Source organism: Pipistrellus hanaki, assembly GCF_964339955.1.
Source record: "Pipistrellus hanaki genome assembly, chromosome: 11".
Taxonomy (NCBI): domain Eukaryota; kingdom Metazoa; phylum Chordata; class Mammalia; order Chiroptera; family Vespertilionidae; genus Pipistrellus; species Pipistrellus hanaki.
Genome location: NC_140513.1, coordinates 45,913,397 through 45,934,514, shown reverse-complemented (window position 1 = coordinate 45,934,514; position 21,118 = coordinate 45,913,397). Strand labels below are relative to the sequence as shown.

Below are 21,118 nucleotides of genomic sequence, written 5' to 3'. Positions count from 1 at the left end.
ACTAGCCCTAAGCAACTACTAATCTACTTTCTGTTTCTATAGACTTGACAATTGTGAATATTTTATATAAATGGGGTCATATAATATATAGCCTTTTGAAGCTAGGTTTTGTTACTTATATCATGTTTTCAAGATCCATCCATGTTGCAGTATGTATCAGTATTCAGTCCATTTTATGGCAAACAATATTATGTATGAGATATACCACATTTTGTTTATTTACTCACCAGTTGATTAATATTTGGGTTTCTATTGTTTGCCTATCATAAATAATGCTGCTATGAATACTTATATACAAGTTTTTATGTGAATATAAGCTTTAATTTTTGTGGCTACATACGTAGGAATGAAATTGCTAGGTCAAATGGTATTACTATGTTAAACTTTTGAAATATTACCAGGTTGTTTTCTAAGTGACTACATCAATTTACATTCCTGCCAAAAGTGTAGGACGTTCTGATTTCTTCACAACCTTCACATTTGCTATTATCTGACTTTTGTGTTTTAACCATTCTGATGGGTGTAAAATGGTATTTCATTGTCATTTGTATTTACATTTCCCTACCAACTAATGATGTTAAACATTGTTTCATGTGCCTAATGGAGATTTGTATATCTTCACTGGATAAAAGTCTATTCTATTCAGATCCTGTGACCATTTTTTTAAAACTGGGTTATTTGTCTTTTAATAACTGAGTGGTAAGAGTTCTTTGTATATTTTAAATGTAAGTTCCTTATCAGATATAGGTTTGCATGTTTTTTTTCCTCCCATTTTCTGTATTGTCCATAAGCTGATCCCACACTAGAATGCCAGCTTCATCTCTGACCTTATACTATCAGAATCTCTGTGTAGTCTAGCCATGGCTTACTTCCTGGCCCTCTATTTAGAATTTCTAAGTTCTAATGGAAATTTTTTCTCTCCCTCATAAACTGTAACTCAACTTTCAGAACAATGAAGACTTTTCCAGATGACCTCAAAAAGCTGATAAACTCAATTACCTTTTCATATATGTATCTCCTGTAATATCTAACCTGGCCATGCACGTATTTGATACAAGTAAAAATTAATTATGGAATAGCATGCTCCTGACTCTAAGAGTAACAGAAGTTAGAGAAAGATTGAATAAATATGCCCTATGGAAGTCAGAGAAAATATCTTCCTGGAAGATATGAAACTTGGGCTAGAATTTTATATAAATGTTATATCTTTTTAAATCTATTTACATATTTACATATTCCAACAGTTAGCAATACTCATTCTCCTGCCAAGCTCACTCAGAGTCATACCTATTTCTTAATGTATATTCTTAGAAAGAATGTATAACTCATCCATAACCCCCTCTCTCTCCTTCTCATAAATATACACATGTATGAAAACTTTTACTAAATTACTTACAGCCAATGTTTTGATTCCAGGCACCAGTGTACGTTTCTAATTTTAAATTACATTCTTAAAACAGCCTACTAAGACCTTTCTTAGCCTGATCAACCCTACAACATTTACTTATCCCCCAAATGTTGGATTATGATTATATTTATCTGAGAATTGAAAAGATTCATCTAACTAAACCCTGTCTGTTTAGAGGTGGGAGATACTAACATGACAGTTTTTGGAATATGTTACCAGATTTCTCAAATGTCCAGAATCTTATTTATTTTTTAATCTTTATTGTCAAAAGTATTACATATGTCCCCTCCTTTCCCCATTAACTCACCCCCACCTCTCGCCCCAGGTCTTCACCCTATTGTCTGTGTCCTTTGGTTGATCTCTGTACCCGTCCATCCTTCCCCACCTTCCCTCTGAGATTCAACAGTCTGTTTCCAATTTCTTTTAAAAAATAATTGTTGTTAATTAAGACTTATATAAGACTGTGATTCCACATTTACATCTGCAATATCTTTCAGGATCCTAATATGTAATTTTTATGACTCTGAATTAATATACTAATTTACTGATTTATAGCATGTAAGTGCTCTCCTGAAATTGATCTTGCTGAACTTCAATTTTTTTCCAGTTTGCAGTTAATTTCTTTAGAGTAAAAAAAGAAATCTGCAGTTGGTAGAAAGAGCATTGAAAGAGGAGATACTTGAGAACTGAAAAAGTTAGTTTTTTCCCCTTAGTTCAGAAAGTCACACTGTGTGTGTGACCTCAGGCAAAGCTCACAATAAATACTGGATCCACTTCCTCATATGTATAAAAAAGCTAGAACAGGCAACTCTTGGATTAATCCTCCTTATCTGTTCTCAGTAAATGTACTTCACACTATCCAGCTGGGTCACATCTCTTTTAATATTCAAGTGCTCCAAGTCACTTTTGATAAAGTCAATTTTCTCCTATCCTGGGGTTTTTCAGCCCAAGTTATTACTAAAAAACCTAAAAACGGTCATAAAGCTTATAAACAATTATTTTCCTCATTCATATCTGATCATCTTCCTAGAAATCTCAGAGATTCTTTTGTAAGAAGTTCTCTAGGCAGAAACCAGTTTGGCTCAGTGGATAGAGCATCAGCCTGCGAACTGAAGGGTCCTGGGTTTGATTCCGATCAAAGGCATGTACCTTGGTTTCAGGCACATCCCCAGTAGGGGGTGTGCAGGAGGCAGCTGATCGATGATTCTCTCTCATTGATGTTTCTAACCCTCTATCCCTCTCTCTTCCTCTCTGTAAAAAAATCAATTATATATATATATATATATATATATATATATATATATATATATATATATTTTTTTTTTTTTTTTTTTTTTTTTTTTTTTTTTTAAAGAAGTTCCCTAGGATTGCTGAGCTTGATCTCCACCATTATTGCACTTCATTGCCATTAAAACCCAAAGAATTTGGGCAGTCTGGAAGAAGCTGTAACTTCTGGGTGGTGCCACAGTCATCGAAAGGGCCTAGAAGTCAAAGGCAAGACTCTGTACTCCTCACAACTGCAAATCCACAGTGAACGGCACCTCCAGGGGAGGAAAGTCTAACTCTTCTCTCTGGGTCGGCACATCCACATAAGTAAAAAACGCCCGAGGCCTCAAGCTACTGTTCTCTGTTAACAAACTCCTTCACAACACACACCCAACACATTTTTAAAAGACAGGATTCAGTAATTTAGAGCGTTATTTTGTGAAAAAATGTTCATCATGGTTTTGGGAGTCAAAATTTCCAATTTGAACTTTATTGAACATACGCATGTATCCAGTTCAAAAGGGGCTTCTCGATGAAATACATACTAGTATGGAGCATCAAATGTGATCATCAAAAACATAAAATAATTTACATTAGTATATTACCATTATTCTCCAAAATGTTCCTAAGGGAATCAGATAAAAGTGCATTTATTACTTATTGTTGTAATAAAAGCAAACTGAAGTTCCACCTTCATAATTCATCTTTATGCTCTTATTTTGGTGATTACTACCTTGGGTAAAATTTAGAAACATAAAAAAACTTAAACTTGATGTGGGAGTATTATTATTCTACTCTTGAGTAAAGGAAAGCACTGTGAGTCATTGCCATCAAATGGGAAAAAAATGCCTCATGGTAAATAATGCTTCTGTTTATTGTTGGTATAGAATTCCCAGCTCTGAGAGTAACCTAGGAGGCACTGCAAGTGGTTTTCTATGAATAGAAATAAAAGCAAGTGATCAATATGAAGACCAGAGTATCACTGAAAGTCAGAATCAAGCAGGAATTCTCATATCCTAGCTTTAAGGCCAGGATGCCAAAAGATGTTAAAATTAAATGGGATAAGTCAGGAATGAGGATATAACTGAAGACTTTTGGCTTGGTGTTTCTCCCTCTCAAGGAAATGATGCAAACTCTCAAAGATGTTTCTTGTACTCTTTGATTATACATCCAAATTGCTTCTCTGCATGTATAGGCTTATTAAATATCTATAACAAAGTAAAGCACTCTCTAAGATACTTCTGTAATTTCAAGAAGGACTGAACCGAGTATGGCAAGATTTTTTATCACAGTGTTTTGACACTTCCTTCTAACCTATTCTGAGAAACACCAAGGTACAGCAACAGAATTTCACTTTTAAAAGCTAATATATTAAAAATTTTGTTCATTCATTCAACAAAAGTGTTTTGAATGCCTGCTATGCCCACCTATAGGGTGCTGGAAGATTTAAATTTCCTACTTCTTATTTTCGCTACTTTATCCATATGTTGCTCAAAGGGTAAGTGAAATCCTTATTGCTTATCCATCCTTCAATAAGTGTGTCTTCCTCAAAGCTTCCCTGATCATCTCACCTACCAATTATACCTCTCTTCTCTATTCTGAATAAGCATCTATGAGGCTGGTATATTATTCATTTGGTTTCATATCTTTCATTTTAGTCCATAAGTGCCCAAGAGAGGGGCCCTAATTCTATGCTTCTATTCATTCTTTTCTTCATTTGTTCAACTGGAAAGATACTGAACCAAGCATTATGTGCAATGTAAAGATAAACAAGACATAGCTACCATCTTTGTACTTGTGTCAAATCTATCTTTGATTTTAAGTTAATTGTAAATCAATACATGATAATCGTTATCTTGACATGATTCCTATAATTTTTTTTTTTTTTTTACATCTGAAAATGGGTTAACTTGCCAAGCCGATATGGCTCAGTGGTTGAGCACTGACCTATGAACCAGGAGGTCATAGTTCTATAGATTAAGGCATATGTTCTGTGGTGCATGTTCTCTTCCCAGTGGGGGACACACAGGAGTCAACTGATCAATGATTCCCTCTCATCTTTGATATTTCTATTTTTATATATAAATGTAGAGGGTCCCTTGGGAATGCACCTTTAATTATCATCAGCTGAACTCAAGGTGTAGGCAGAGCCACGCCCTGGGAACTTGTTTCCCCAAAATGCAGGAGACTGTTATCAGTACTGATTTCTTATCTTTATTCATGTGCTTGGAATGAGGAACGAATAGGACCTTGACTTACCCAGGTATTGCTATGTTAAATCCCAGGAATGACGGAATGAATAGGACCTGGGCACACCCAAAACTTCTTTGACCTTAAACCCCCTTTGGAAATAAGTAAATGTGCTATGTTGTCTGTGGTGGGTGTTGACTGTCTCTCCATCAGAGTGACAGCCTCCCACCTGGATCCCAGCTTGAATCTATTTCTGTGTCTTGGTCTTTTTTTATTTAATGTCTTAATCCCCAGCTTCTCCACTCAGGAACCTGTCATTTTCTGTGCAGGTCATGGAAAACAGAGAAACAGCCCCCCCCCCCCCATATAAACATGTAACACATATATTTATGTGTTAATTTGAGCTGAAAACTTCTCCCAGCATTGCCAGCCCTGCTTTTTTTTTTTTTTTTTTTTTATATACCTCACATAATTTAACATAATGCCAAAGTAGGAACTAAATAAATATGTGTTGGATGAATATTTATTGAAATGACTTTAAAAAAAAAAAAAAAAAAAAAAAAAAAAGATTTCAGCCGAAACCGGTTTGGCTCAATGGATAGAGCGTTGGCTTGGGGACTGAGGGGTCCCGGGTTCGATTCCGGTCAAGGGCATGTGCCTTGGTTGTGGGCATGTCCCCAGTGGGGGGTGTGCAGGAGGCAGCTGATCGATGACTCTCTCTCATCGATGTTTCTAACTCTCTGTCTCTCTCCCTTCCTATCTGTACAAAATCAATAAAATATATTTAAAAAAAAAAAAGATTTCAGTGGTAAGACTATCAAATTTCCCTTTTTGTTCATGTGATACTTTACTACATTTGCATTTCCAAATTATGATAGCTCATAACTAATATAAGGGAAATGTAAGAAATCCTAGTAAAGCTAGGAGGCAGCGATGTGAATGGAGAAAAGCTTTGTGCTTCAGGTCAGGGAATCTTCTCTGGGCTTTGGTTCCTCCATTTCCTAGTTGTGTGAACTGAGTCTTAACCTCTCACATTGGGTCTCAGTTTCCTTGTTTGTCAAACTCGGATATTAACAGCCACCTGATAATGTTGTTGTGAAAGAATGCATTTGAAAGCACTTGGAAAACTGCAAAGCATTAAAAAATGATATTGTGAGTACACAGGCTGCTTATGACCAGGAAAGGGCAGTAACTATCACTATGCCTTGCTGGCTTGAGATACTGCTGACACCTTAACAATTGAGAAAAGTTGCATTTTGTCTGAATTTCAGTCTTACCAACCACAACCTGAAAAAAGCCTTCTATAAGAAAAAGCTCAGCCAAAACTGGTTTGGCTCAGTGGTAGAGCATCGGTCTGCGGACTGAAAGGTCCCGGGTTTGATTCCAGTCAAGGGCATGTACATTGGTTGCGGGCACATCCCCCGTAGGGGGTGTGCAAGAGCAGCTGGTCGGTGTTTCTCTCTCATCGACGTTTCTAGCTCTCTATCTCTCTCTCCCTTCCTCTCTGTAAAAAATCAATAAAATATATTTTAAAAAAGAAGAAGAAGAAGAAGAAGAAGAAGAAGAAGAAGAAGAAGAAGAAGAAGAAGAAGAAGAAGAAAAGGCTCAGTGAAATTCAGCATTCCTAATCCTAACAATAGTTGTAAAATCACCAGAAATCTTTGTAATTAAAGGCAATAGGCAAAAATACCCTTGTCAATCACACGTTAATTAATAGTTCTTGATTTCAGAATTTTTTTTTATGTGGAAAGCACTTTATAGATATATATTAGCAAAGCACATGGATAGAAATCTCAAACTGCAGTCAAAAGATGCCATGTGACTAGAGCTGCATGTAGTGTAGAATGGGGGCAGGAGTCTGGTTCCAAGGCTAGTCTTTATCCCTGAAACTAAATGGTCTCTGCTACCTGTTTCTCATGCATTAAAAACAAGTGGGGCTAGTGCTAGCCTCTGCCACTGAGGCTGTTGTGAATTTGCTAATTCATGCAGAGAATAGGCAGAGTGTCTGGCTCAATATTAGGGATTAGTATTTTTTTTTTTTCCATCTCCTCCTCCTATTAGCAAATTACCTTGGCCAAACTACCTAACATCTCCAGACTTCAATTTCCTTACCTGTAAAATAAGGATAATAATAATACTTTTATCACTGCACAATTGTGAGCATTAAATTAGATAATATATAATCTGGAAAACACTATAGACATTTTAATTCATATAATCACCTCATAGTCTTCCTCTCATGCCACTTTACTCTTCATACTAACCACAGCAACCTACCAGAATATGCGTTCTGGAAGGAAATTCTGGAATAAATGAAAATTCCAAGAAAACTGTACATTTTTATCACCAAGACAGCTATCTCCCTTGGGCCATGTATGCTTCTCATCAGTGGCAGCCCAGAGCCATCTAAGTGGGCAGCAACGATGCCATGTGGACTAGCGTCAGCAATCTCGAAGAGGCAGCGGACTGCGGGACATCTAGTGCCCAGCTCCTCCTCTGCTGGTGCACTGGACAGCAAAGAGCAGCATTCCCACATGCCCACCCATGCTGTACAAATGATTACAAGAGCGATCAATGTGAGTTAGTTCCTCATGATAGTAATAAGGAGCAAAGGAGTCGAGAGGCATCCTGTTAAAGTGGATAAGTATTATGGGAAGAACTGAAATAATTAAATCATTTTTTGCTCCTAGCTCTAAAGGTCTGGGCTCACTGACACATACTTAAGCAGCTTTCCTTTCTCAGTGGTGTATATGCATTAGCCATATCTAAGCTAAGAAGATTCTAGATATTATGAAGTGCTATTTCTTGAAGAGAAGCCAAGCTATTTATTTCTCAACTAATCAATACCAGTATTCACACTAAAGGAAAAATATACTGCTTAACAATCCTTACACAACCCATTGAATTCAATGAACATTAACATTAAGTAATGGTTGGTCCTATGAGAATAGAGTTTACTTAAATATAATTTTGAATGACATTTTTATTTTGGGTTCTGGTTGAATAGAATACTATAAGGAGTCAAGGTCAGTAGACTGAAGCAATGTGGACATATAGAGTTTACTAGCTTCCATTTTACATGACATGAACATCCCCAAAATATGTATACACACAATCATATTGTGGGAAATTATTTTAATAATTTTAGCATACCCTAATTTTTAAATTCATTAACACTACTTTTCAGATTCTAATTACATAAACCATCTACTAATATTAAGACTGCCATATGAATAACATATATAACAGCACTCTTTAACTGCCATACACTGCACTCTCAACCCTGCCCTAGCATGATGGAGTCAGTGATATTTATATATTATTCAGCAGTCCACATATTAGGCTTTAAGGTTCAACTTAAAGTATTCTTCCTCTTGAATTTAACTCATTTGCCTACATCCAATTAGAAACAATCTTTTTTTTCTACATTAACCCTAAATTTCCTTACTTCCTCAGTTATAACATGTGTTACAATCTATAGCTACTAGATTTATGTATGTATATGCTTAGCTTCCAGATAAGATTCCAAAGCATGGGTAGCAGGTTCCATCCTGCTCATCTTTGTGTAAGCCACTGTCCCGCCCCACTCCTCTTTACTAGGAATTTGTACCTAGTTGGTAATTGATAATCTTTTTAAAATGATTTTTTTTAAATGTTGCTGTTCACCTCCATTAGTATTGTAACTATCGTACTACTTATTCCCTGGCCCTTTAGGTGAGGTAATTCCATAGCCCACCCTCACCTCTTAGGAAAACATGTGGTTATCTACGACGGACACATGCAACCAGATTTATTTTGTGCCTTTCAGCTGTATGGGACACTCCTTCCTGCAGTTCTTAGGGTGATACTTTCTCTCCAAGCTGTCTGTGGTAAGTGGCAAGCCGTGCTTCTCCCTAGTGAGAAGGAAGTCAATAGGCTGTATTTTACTGTGACAGCTGGGCCATTTGACTTGAGTCTTATTACACTTGATGGCTACCTTTAGGGAATGTCTTTTTCAATTGTTTATTTTCCAAGTCTTTTGTCAGTTCAAACTACAGAAAACAAAAAGGGAACCCACATTCTACTAATGTGCACCCACAATATGGAAAGTACTTTATCAAACACAAGCCTAAGAAGATATTTCAATCTGATAAAAAACACAGATATTTACTGAGCACCAAATACAGCATGAGAATGATGTAAAAATGCAGTAACTCTGACAGTTGACCATGGATAGGAAATAATAATACATATATAAGAATTACAATTATGTGAATTACTTTTAAAAAAAGTCAAAAAATGCCCAAAATATTTAATTTGGGAAAGGTTTTATTAATGGACACTTATTCCAGGAAGGCAATTTGGTTGTACTTTCAAGCCACTTACTGAGGTTTTCAATGAGGGAACTCTTAGCATTACAGCAAAGCCATCTTTATTTCATAGGACTGCTATAAGCATTATCAGAGATTGAGGATCCTAGATACCTGGTCCCTGGACACTCTCACTGTGGCAAACAAAATATATCTTGTATTTCTAAATGCCCTCTAGAGTAGTGAACCAACTGTATCAATCAAAATAGGCTAGATTATGCTACAATAAATAACTACTTCAAATCATTTACTTCTCCCTCACCCAACTTATCCAAAACAGGTAAAGAAAAGTATTCTGTTTATTATAATGACCAGGGAGAAACAAGGCTGATTAAGCTCCATCTTGTATGTACGTCCATAATCACTATGACAGTGGTGATCATACAAGTGTTTAATTAGAGAGAGGAGACAGCAGAGCAAGGGCATATCCAAATGAGTCAGCAATGTAATTCTTGAAGTTGAAGGCCACACCTTGAATTACAAAACCTAAATCTCTAGGTTCCATTGACTTAGTTTTGTTCCATGAACAAAAGAAGGTAGATTTAAATAAGAAAATGCACTAAGAAGCCATGTATACAGGAAGCACACTGTCATTGTAGCAGCATAGGAAGAGAAAACTTTGAGTGGTAGAAGTTTTAAAGAGCATATGATTTCAATTGGATTTGCAGAGTGCAGGGAGAAAAAGTAATGCTTCTAAATTCTTTTTATGAAATAGACCTAAAAGTTATCTTCTAAATCAATTAGGATTGCCAAAAAGAAAACTATCAACCATATATCAAAGGTTCACCATCAGGCACTGATAATTCAATGTTAGGATATGTGGAAATAGACCTTTTGCATTCAAACACAAGCAGTTAGAAGACACACAAACGGAAAAATTCCTTATTTTCAGTAACAACACAAAAGATAAAATGCCTGAGAGAAAATATATGAGATCATTATTTTTTTTTAAAAAAAAAACTTTAAAATGATACAAACTAAGATATGAACAAAAGACAAAAGCAGCCCATGCCCTCAGATAGGATGACTCAACATCATAAAGATGTCAATTCTCCCTAAATAAAACTACAATATTCACCCAGGTCTAATAAAAATGTCAGCATCATTTTGTCAGAATAATCACGCTGAGTCAAAAGTTCATGTGGAAAAATAAACAAGTAAAAATAGCCAAGAAAGGTCTCTAACAGAAGAGTAGTAACGGGGAAGGCAGTGTTCAAGTATTAACACATTGCAGAGCTTCAGTAATTAAAATAGTGTAATGATGTCACACAAATGAACTGACAATTCATGGAACAGAATATGAAGCCTGGTAATAGACATAGATCTATATGTGGCATTTTAGAAAAAGTGGCATTGCAGATATGTGGGGAAATGGTGGATTATTTAATAAATAGTGTTGAGAAAAATGAAAATGAGTCAGAGAGAAGAAAAGGAAAAGAAGATCTGGCTCATTTCATAACACCTAATAATAAGATGAATTCCAATGTATTAAACTTTGAAGTATAGTGACAAAAATATCCAAATACCAGAGGAAACCATAAGAAGTAGACCTTAAGCTATAAAAGGAAAGATTGGCAAATACAATTAATTACATGTTTTTATGTGCATGTTAAAAAGTACAAGCAAAACCAATAGGCAAATATCAAATTGGGAGGACAAAAACATGAACTTATATCACAGGCATAAGTTAAATCTCACTAATGTATAAAGAGTTTTTAGAAGTCAATGAGAAAAAGACAATCTAACAAAAATGGACAAAAAATATTAAAGTTCACAGAAAAGGAAATGCGAATTGTTTTTAGACATACATTAAGAAACTCACTCATAATATATATATATATATATATATATATATATATATATATATATATACTTAACCATTCTCACCTTCCTTAAGATTGGCAGAGATCAAAATTCAATAATTGAATCTATGTAGAAATATGGTGAGGACACAGGTCTCATAATTGTTGGTAAGAGTATAAATTGGTATGACTTCTGTGAAAAGTAATTGGTAATGTACATCAAGGTAACAAATACTCCACCCTTTTAGAAATATATTCTAAGATATAATCATATGCTTATTATACGATGTTATGCACAGGTTATTTACTGTGGCACTATTTGTAATAGTAAAAGAGTGGAAGCAGCCTAAATGTCCTTTAATATCTATCAATATGAGAGTAGTTAATATGATTCATATGGAATAATCTCCAAAATTATTGGAATACACAAATTTACACAGACATCTCTAAAAATACATATAAGACATTGATAAGACTGACTGTGTTAGGAAGGGGAAGGATCTGGGTGACTGGGAGAGGAATGTGAAGAAAAATTTTTAGTGTATACGTAATTGGAGAGGTCATAAGGCCTTGTGAGCCATAACTGCCAAAATGAACTATAGAGATAATAAATAGTCAAATGAATAAATACAATAGAGATAATGACATAAAGTTAGGTTTCAACCATATCCTCCTTTTTACTACCAGCATAATGGACATTTTTTCCTCCAATTACAGTTTTGCTTGTTTTCATTCATCTCAAACCTTATGATTTTATTTATCAAGAGATATCATAAGTTTTCTAATAATTTTCTAAACAACATACCTCAATTTCAATATGTACTAAGTGTAGTTCTAAAAAATGAGTTCCATAGAAACCACTGTTGAGTTTTGGAGGGCTATCACAATTAACAAAAAACAAACAAACAAACAAAAAAGAAAAACACTCACACACAACTTAAAATCATTCATTGGAGACAATCATAAGAGAACAAGCACATCCTTTGCAATTACTTTAAAAACAAACAAACAGTGGTTAAAATAAAATCTTGCCTGTTACTTGGGAAATATATTATGGCTATTTTAATAATATTTGTTTGGAACAACTTATATGAATATATACATAACCCATGGACACAAGCAATAGAGTGGTGAAAGCCTGGGGTGGGTGTGGGGGGCTAGAAAGGGCCAATGGGGGAAGAGGACATATGTAATACTTTCAACAATAAAGATTTTAACATTAAAATAATATTTGTTTGGAGAATTAAATATGTCCTTTCCAGGCATTCTTAATTGTGATAAGCACACTAAAAAAATAATCTTTTATATGAAATATAAATTAGTATAGTCACATGTCAAACAACTTTGGCATCTATGGAAATGCACAATTCCAGATAGTGGAATATAAGAAAATGTTGAAATTTCAATTTCTATTATTTTATCTTAGTCTATACAATAAAGTAGTATATAATATATAATTTATAATAAATAGGCATATAGAAATGCTATTGTGTGCTCAGATCTTTTTTATTCATAGAGGTGTATAATCAAAATGTTTGGTAACACTCCCAAATGATGATTTGATTTCACATAAATAAGAAGAAATCACATAGACTATAAAATATTTTAACAGGCATAGAAAGAGGCAGCCATAAATTATGAATCTCTAAGTGAAACACTATTGAGTTTATTTGGTATGACACTTAGCACAAAACTATTTGAAGTGAGATTCTCAATGAATAATAGAATTTCCAAGTTAGGAAAGAATGTTAGATATCATTTATTCCAAGTCTCCTTATTTCAAACATGAGGTAACTACAGACAGAGAGAATAAAAGATGTTCTCTAAGTTATATGGCTGGCTCATAATGACAGAGCCAGGTACAGAACCCAAATTTACAAAACCTTTGTCTTTCTACTATACAACACATTGTTACATGTGTGTGTCATGAAATGGGAAGATTCTTTAAAATTAAGCATCAGGCCAACCCAGAATTCTCACTAAGTTATTTTCTTCTAACACTTTATTCTTTCCTATTATCCCTATATTCATTTTTGTCTTTTTTTTAGCCTTCTTAAAACCACATGTTTTAGAAAGTAGAATAGTGAATTTATTTTTTATCATGTTCATTTTTTTAAGCCATTCTAAAGGAGAAAGGTTCAAACTTTAAATTAATCCTATTTTCATCTATCTCCTCTAACAGAAACAACCTCTGAACTCTAAATGCCTATCTTTCTTACGAGCCCTCTCTGAACAACCCGGTCCAAGAAATATATACCTGATTCTACCAAAATGAAATGAAAGGTAAATAAGTTGGGAGTGGATGACCTAGAAATTGAATTGCAAAGAAGCAATCAGAATTAAAAGTCCATGCTTATAGGATGATAACAAGGTAAGCCTGTGAGAACAATTCCTTTATTAACTTCTCAAAAAGGTTAGCCCGATATTGAATTGAATTTTCTCCAGTGATCTCAAACCAGAAACTGAAAAAAAACTGAGATCATGACGTTAAGAAAAAAAGGCTAAAGAGAAATTGAAAGTACTTAGCCACGTAATTTAACCCCATTTTTAATACCTTGATTGTATTTGTGTAGTCCCTTCACAATATGTACAGGTAGCACTTAAGAAATTTTACTGTTTTCATGGACATTGGTTTGAAAAATAATTACTGTATCCAGTTTTGGTTTCACCTAACCCATTTCGTCACATACTAGGAAATTGATACTACTTTGCGTAGCAACGATTAAATGTCATAATATAGATAATCGCTTAGCAAAGTGTCTAGCATATAGGTAAGCACATATAAAACTCAATTGTCACAGGCCTCCGCACAGGTGAAGTGCCCAAGGTCTCACTCCCCTTTCGTGCTAGGCAGAAAAATGAGACACCCAGACCTCCTCTATGGAGACTGAGAATTGAGATATTTAGGGAGTGCACTATGCCCCGCCTCCCTCCATCGTGTTCCAGTCCCACGCACGCCGGAACTACATTTCCCAGCGGCCCTCGGGTTGCAGCCGGAGCCCAGCGCCTTGCTTTCCGGCTGCACATTTTACTTTTACTTCAGTTTATTTCCGGAAGGCTCCTGTCACGGGGGTCGAGTTCCCGAACATGGGTACTTCGCTGACCCGGCCTTTTGAGATTGACAAGATCGCCTCAGCTCCTGAGGCCGCCTCTTCCGCTAGCCGCACGCCCCTCGCCGCCCCCGGAGCCCCGGCCGCTCCGGAGCAGGCCCCCTCCCTGCGGGACTGCTGGAGCTGCCGCGTGCTCTCCGGGGCGGGGCTGATGGGGGCGGGCGGCTACGTGTACTGGGTGGCGCGGAAGCCACTGAAGCTGGGATACCCCCCGAGTCCGGGCACTGTTGCACAGATGGTCATCGGCATCAGTGAGCGCCGGGGCACGGCCCATGGGGCGGGAGGGGGAGGGGAGGGGGAGAGGAATGGGCACAGCCATGTGGGTGGGGGCGGGGCGCTCAGGCTGGAAATTGTGGGAGCAATTCCAAACAAGATGCAGAGATGGTGAGAGGAAGTTGTTGGGACTCTGACTTTTGACAAATCAGTATTTCTCAAGAACTCTTATGAGTTCTTAGCCCTATCAACAATAGCTGTTAGAGATAGTTTGTTCACTAAGACACAGAAGTAAGAATCCAGTTAAAAGTCAGACACCCATGATGTGCTGCAGCCAACCTTTCATCCTAGGTATATCTGGCACCAAAGCCCATGGGGTTTTTGTGTGTGTGTGTGTGTGTGTGTGTGTGTGTGTGTTTTGTTTTTGTTTTTTTCGTGTTTTTTTCTCCAGGTCCTGGAGAAAGCCTGAGGAAAGGCACTTAACTTAGAACTTGGGCTTGGAAGTCAGATTGTAGACATGGGTTCAAAGCCCACGTGCTAGCTCTGCCCCCAGTTCCTGTGGCCCACAGTCCCTATCTGTAGGTGTACGAAGTAACGGTCAAGATGTCCAGTTAAATGTAGGGAGTCTCTTAGCTCCTGAAACCAATTATGTGAATAGAATTTTAGGTTTTCGTATCTCTTTGTAACTAGATTGTGCACATCAATTCCCTTTAAGTTCATGTCTAACTTGTGGAGACAAGTGGTTTTTTTCCCCTTAGCTTTTTCTTTCCCTTTTCTGAACTTCATTCTTTTATATCGTCTAGGAATGTTGAGTTAAATAAGATGGTATACATGAAAGCATCTGGTAAACTAAAATGCAACATCCATATAAGGTACTGTTGTTTTTTTCCTAGGCATTGCTTGTTGGGGTGTAGTCATCCTGACAGACCCCAAGGGGAAGTCCCACCATTGAATTTGTCATCTGTCCCTGTCTCCATGACACACACAGCAGCCATGGAGCTTATGGATGTCTGGACAGACACATGGACATTGACATACTTCAGTTCTGCAGATACTACAAGACTGAAAAGACAAACAGTTTACAGTCTTTGGCCATGAGTGTTTGTGGCCTTCTAGGGCTCCACAAGGACCAATGAATTCCTCAGAGAACAGAACTGGTTCTTTGTCTTACCTGGGGAAGGAGAGTATAATAAAAAATGAAATAAAAAAGCCCTCGCCAGGTAAGTAAGTTTGTTAAAGCGTCGTCAGAATAGGTGAAGGTTCCGGGTTCAATTCTCGGTGAGGGCATATATAAGAATCAATCAAGTGGAACAACAAATTGATATTTCTTCCTCCCTTTCTCTCTTTGATATCAATAAAAAGAGAGGAAGTGATAAACCAAATGGGAAAATGAACTAAAATAAGATCTTTTTACTTCAACCATAATGGGTCAATACCTATTTATTTAGCCCAACCTTAGGTAGGCATGCAATATGCAGAATTACACAAAATTATATATGTACACTTCTCATATTTACTGAGACATTATCAAATCTGTCACATAAGAGTTTCAAAGCTACTCTGAGATGGTTATTTCATTGGTGGTAAGTGAACTTTAAAAAAAGAGTCCTAGTGATTGGCCCAGGTTCATTCAGCAAGTCAGTGATGGGCTTAAAATTTGTTCTTGTCTAGGTGTTCTTGTTTTAGTCTTTCATAAGTTGGATGGTTCCGAAGAGGCAAGCAAGAATTACCAATGGAACAATTAGATGATCATAAAAATAAACAGAATAATAGATTCAAATGCCAAAATATTTGAGAGGAATTCAATACCTTTTTAATTTAAAAAAGTCTGTGTCTCTCCTCCCCGTTCACCCCCTCCACCCCCCAAATACTGGAAATGTTTCTGTGATGAAATTGAGATGCTTATGAAATAAGGACTTAAAATTAGGCAGTTCATATCTAAGAGAAGTCTGCTTTTTTGTTGTTGTTATACCATGGCTTCTCTATAAAGTTATATGTAGCTATTTTTCAGAGCAGAAAGATACTCTTCAGCTGCCAATCAGTGTAAGTTGAGGGCTCTTACTTTTTCTAGTATTATGTAGATGTGCCTATGTCTGTTAAACTTCATAAGTGACAGTAATATTCTTGCATTGTCTATATCAGAGCTCATGGTATGGGTGGTGCTATATTTTGCCTTTGCAATTGAGAAAGATACCTCAACACAGATAGCAAGGTATTTGTGTGGAATGCACAATTCAGTTATGTGACATTAATGAGTGTAAACGTATTAAGTTGGAAGGGACCATACAAACCCAAGATAGGATACCTTCTTGAGGGCCCATAATACATAATGATTCATCCCCTAAAATATCAATGAAAAGTTATTCCTGCTTTAAAAGGCAAGCCATTCTAATGGATAGCTAGAGTCCGAACACTTTCTTAGGTTAAACAAAAAATACAGATCCAACTTATTTGACCTACTAGTTAAATAGAATAATTCAAACTTACATGTACAGTGTGGTGCCAAAGTAGGTTTACAGTTGTATGTGAAACACAGTTTTTCTTGTACTAGTATTTTTAATTATTATTTATTTTTTATTACAATTGTAAGCCTACTTTTGCTGACTCCTGTAACATCTTTTTCAGAATTTGTACTGCAAGGAAATGAGAGATTTTTCCAAATAAACTTGCCTGCTCACCATATATATTGCCAAACTTTATTTGGTTCTTCTCAGCTGGGGCCATTTAATTATGTGAGAATAAAGTATTGTTCTATCATGTCTATAGGCAGTTACGTGGAAATAACCCCTCCCACTTCCCCCAAATAAGTTACAATTTGTAGTTAAAAATTGTTTTTCTTTTGGAGGATATAAAATTTGCTTTCTGCCAGTGCCAAGTCAACGATCCTATTTGTTGTAGAGATGACTTGTCTTTAGAGAAAAAAAGAAATTGCTTTAGTCCTGCAATGCAGAAAGTGCACTTACTGCCCCTATTATCTTCCACTTTGTTGGGGATGAAGTGGGGTGAGCAGGACAAACAGGCTCAAGAATCAATGGGTTATTCACTGAGTAATATAAGAACGCCAGCTTAATTATGATTTATGGGCTTTAGAATCTCTAAACAGCATGGAAATGAGAGTTTATAAAGACTTGTAATTACCGTTAGTAAAGAGGAAGAGAAAAGAAAAAGTACAAAAATTGGTAATTTAAAATGTACTTAGAGTTTTCCTTGTAACACAGGCCAAAATGTGCACATACATGTGAACATTGACATTTTTCATGATGTCCAAGATACCTATTAGCTCAACCTTTACATAATATAAATGTAGGCATCTCAAGATGATCAAGAAAATCATTATGCAATTTCTTGTTTCTTTTGTGTATTGCATTGACTAGTCTGGAATCCTGTGATCAACTAACAATATAATATGTCTGAACATATTAAAGGAACCAGGTATAGATTGGCCATTAGATCTAGCTGTGTGTTGGGGGAGAAGTAATGGGTCTCACGGTCCACCAATTGCTGAGATAGCTGTGTTGTCTGCACTGGAGTGGTCCAAATACAGACCAGTTTAAAAAGTTCTGCAATTTCACCTGGCTGAGACCAACTGCAGAGACAGTGTTTCTGGTGGCCTAGAGGTTAAGCATTTCAGCCATAATTTATACGACAACTCCACCCTCACTGCATGTGCGCGCATATATATATATATATATATATATATATATATATATATATATATATAATTGATTTCAGAGATGAAGGGAGGAGAGAGAGAGAAGAAACATCAATAATGAAAGAATCATTGATCAACTGCCTCCTGCACACCCCTCACTGGGGGGTCGAGCCCGCAATCCCGGGCATGTGCCTTGACCAGAATTGAACCCAGGACCCTTCACTCCGCGGGCCAGCGCTCTATTTACTGAGCCGAACCACCTAGGGCCTCATTGCTTTTTATTACTAGATTCTTAGCCTGAGTGTCTGAATTAGGAGCCTCTTGAGTGAAGCCAGTTGCTTTGACAACATAAAACATATTGCTCCTAAATTAAATATATGTTCAGGGCAAGCATATGTTTAAGCACCCCCGCAAATCAGCCTTGTTCTCACTGATTTATTGCTAGGACTACACTTGATCAACCAGACACTTCACAAATTTTTAAGTCAGGAACAGTAAGCAATTTTGAGGTGAAAAGAAAAGTTTTAATGATCGATAAATCCTTGCCTTGACCCAATGATTATATAGGTGTTAGGGGCACAGAGTCAAAGGTGAAAGACCTATAATGTCACATTCAGAGGTATCCTAAGAGCACCCAAAAAAATATTTCAGGCTTTCAAATGCATGTCTCTGCCTTAGAAATATCCAGCAGCTTGTTATTCAAATGTTAATAGAGTGTAGAGAAATAGCCCATAGGGCAAATGTTAAATGCAGTAACGCCACTAACAGGTGACTGAACTTGCTTCAAGAATGTGGTAGTTAGGATTCTTAAAATGGCCCCCCAGACTCCCAGACCCCTACTGTACACACACTTTCAGTTATTCAATCAAACGTCATTTTAGGTGCCACTGTGAAGGAATTTGAAGATGTAATTAATGTCCCAGGTCAGTTGATCTTAAAATAGAAAGATTATCCAGACTGGCTAAACACCTGAGCCTATTAAATCTTGGCTTAGAGGTCAGAGGCCTACTGGAGAAGTCAGAGATTAGAAGTAGGAGGGGAAATCAATGCCTGAGAAGTCCTTCCCAGGCCTAGGAGCAAACCAACATCTATGCTGTGAACTGCCTATTGGGACCACAGATTAGGAACTGTGGGCAGCCTGGAGCTGCGGAGTCATCACCAGCCAATTGCTAAAAGGGAAAAGGACTGCTTCAGTTCTACAACTGCAAGGACATGAACTCTGCCAACATCTCTGAACTTGGAAGAGGGCCTTATGAGAACCAGAACTACAGGCCCAGCCAAGAACTACTTGGTTTCAGCCCAGTAAGACCTTAAGTAGAGTATCTCGCCATGCTGTGAAACTCTGAGATAACGCATTTGTATTAAGTTGCCAAGTTGGTAGTAATTTGTTACACAGCAATAGAAAAATAATACAAGAAATATTTTGCAGAATCATAGTAATGATAGGTGGCATGCCAGACCAAATACACACGCCCATTGTGGATATCCTGGGAATAGCAGTAAGGGTCCATCTGAATAGTGTTTGTCTTTGCAGCTATTTTTACTTACTCTTTCAATGGTGGTTTTCTTTGGTAGTTTTTATTGTCTGTTTTCTAGCAAAATTGCTCCCTGCATTATGCTAAATGCTTTGCAGGATTGTTTAATCCTCTCAGCAACCCTGCTTTACAGATGAGATAACTGAGGCCTGGTGCAGTAAAAATTTCCCAAGGCCTCAACTGATAAACCAATAGTGGCTTGGAGAAAAGTATTAATTGGGAACTAGGAATTTGTTCTGTTTTTAGCATCCCTCCTCAGAGAGTTCAGGTATCAAAATTAGAAATCTTGAATTATTTACCATTTTTCCTCGGTTAGCCCTTAATTTAACAGGTATCATTAATCTCTTGTTTCCTTTTTTTTTTTTTTTTTAATAATTGAGGTTATATCATTTATCACTCTGACAGAAAATTACACATTAATCCAGAACAAGAACTTCTCCCTGAGCAGGCTCAGACCCTTCTATCACTTTCCCATAATCATTCTCCTGAAACTCAGACCCCATTTCCCAGCCACAGCAGGGGCTCCCACTTGTCTGTCTTTACAAAGCAGAACCTCAACTTGTCCCAGATGAACTTACCTTTTGTCAACCTCACCTCTAGTTCCTATCTCTTCATAGCATTTTTAGCTCATCAGCTAACCAAGCTGGGAACTATGATATTATCTATGACGCACTTTACTTTCATTCTTGTGATCTGCTAACAAGTCCTCATTATTTTAACTCTTTAGATAATTAAGTGTTAATATCCAAAATATGTAACACTCATACAACTTAATACCAAATAAATAAACAATCCAATTTAAAAAATGGGCAGAGGACCTGAAAAGATGCTCAATATCACTAATCATCAGAGAAATGCAACTTAAAACTACAAGGAGATTTCATCTCATACCTGCCAGAATGGCTATCAACAATAAGTCAACAAACAACAAAAGTTAGGATGTAAAGAAAAGAACCCTCATGCACTGTTTGTGGGAATGCAGACTGGTGCAGCCATTATGGAAAACAGTATGGAGGTTTTTTAAAAAATAAAAACAAAACTACCTTATGACCCAGCAATTCCACTTCTAGGTATTTGAAGAAATCCAAAACAGTAATTAAAAACAATATATGCACCTTTATATTTATTGCAGCATTATTTATAATTGCTAAGATATGGAAGCAACCTAGGTGCCCATCAATAAAAATTGGATAAAGAAGATGTGGTACATATATACAATAGAATGTGATTCAGTCATAAAAAAAATCTTACCATTTACAACAACATGGATGGGCCTAGAGGCTATTATATTAAATGAAATAAGTCAGACAAAGACAGATATCTCTTAATTTAATTTATATGCAGAATTTAAAGAAAAAAAATAACAAAACAAACAGACTCATAGATAAGAGAACCTACTGATGGCTGCCAGATGGAATGGGTATTGGGGAGATGGGTGAAAAAGTGAAGGGATTATGAAGCACAAATTGATAGTTACAAAAATAGTCATGGGCAGAGCCAACGGGGGGGTGAGGGCATGAGTGGGGGTTGGGAGTGATGTGGGGATAAGAATACATATGTAATACCTTAATAAATTAAAAAAAAATAGTCATG

The 21,118-nt window shown here is 36.6% G+C and overlaps 1 protein-coding gene across 1 annotated transcript; it reads left to right on the top strand.

Annotated features, from left to right (window-relative positions):
• The first annotated feature begins 14,042 nt into the window (after positions 1 to 14,042).
• Positions 14,043 to 15,559, top strand: DMAC1 (distal membrane arm assembly component 1). The gene is made up of 2 exons (XM_084898469.1): positions 14,043 to 14,376; positions 15,232 to 15,559. Exons 1-2 carry the CDS (start codon positions 14,103 to 14,105, stop codon positions 15,288 to 15,290), a joined length of 333 nt encoding a protein of 110 aa, XP_084754595.1. The 5' UTR covers positions 14,043 to 14,102; the 3' UTR covers positions 15,291 to 15,559.
• The last annotated feature ends 5,559 nt before the right edge of the window (positions 15,560 to 21,118 follow it).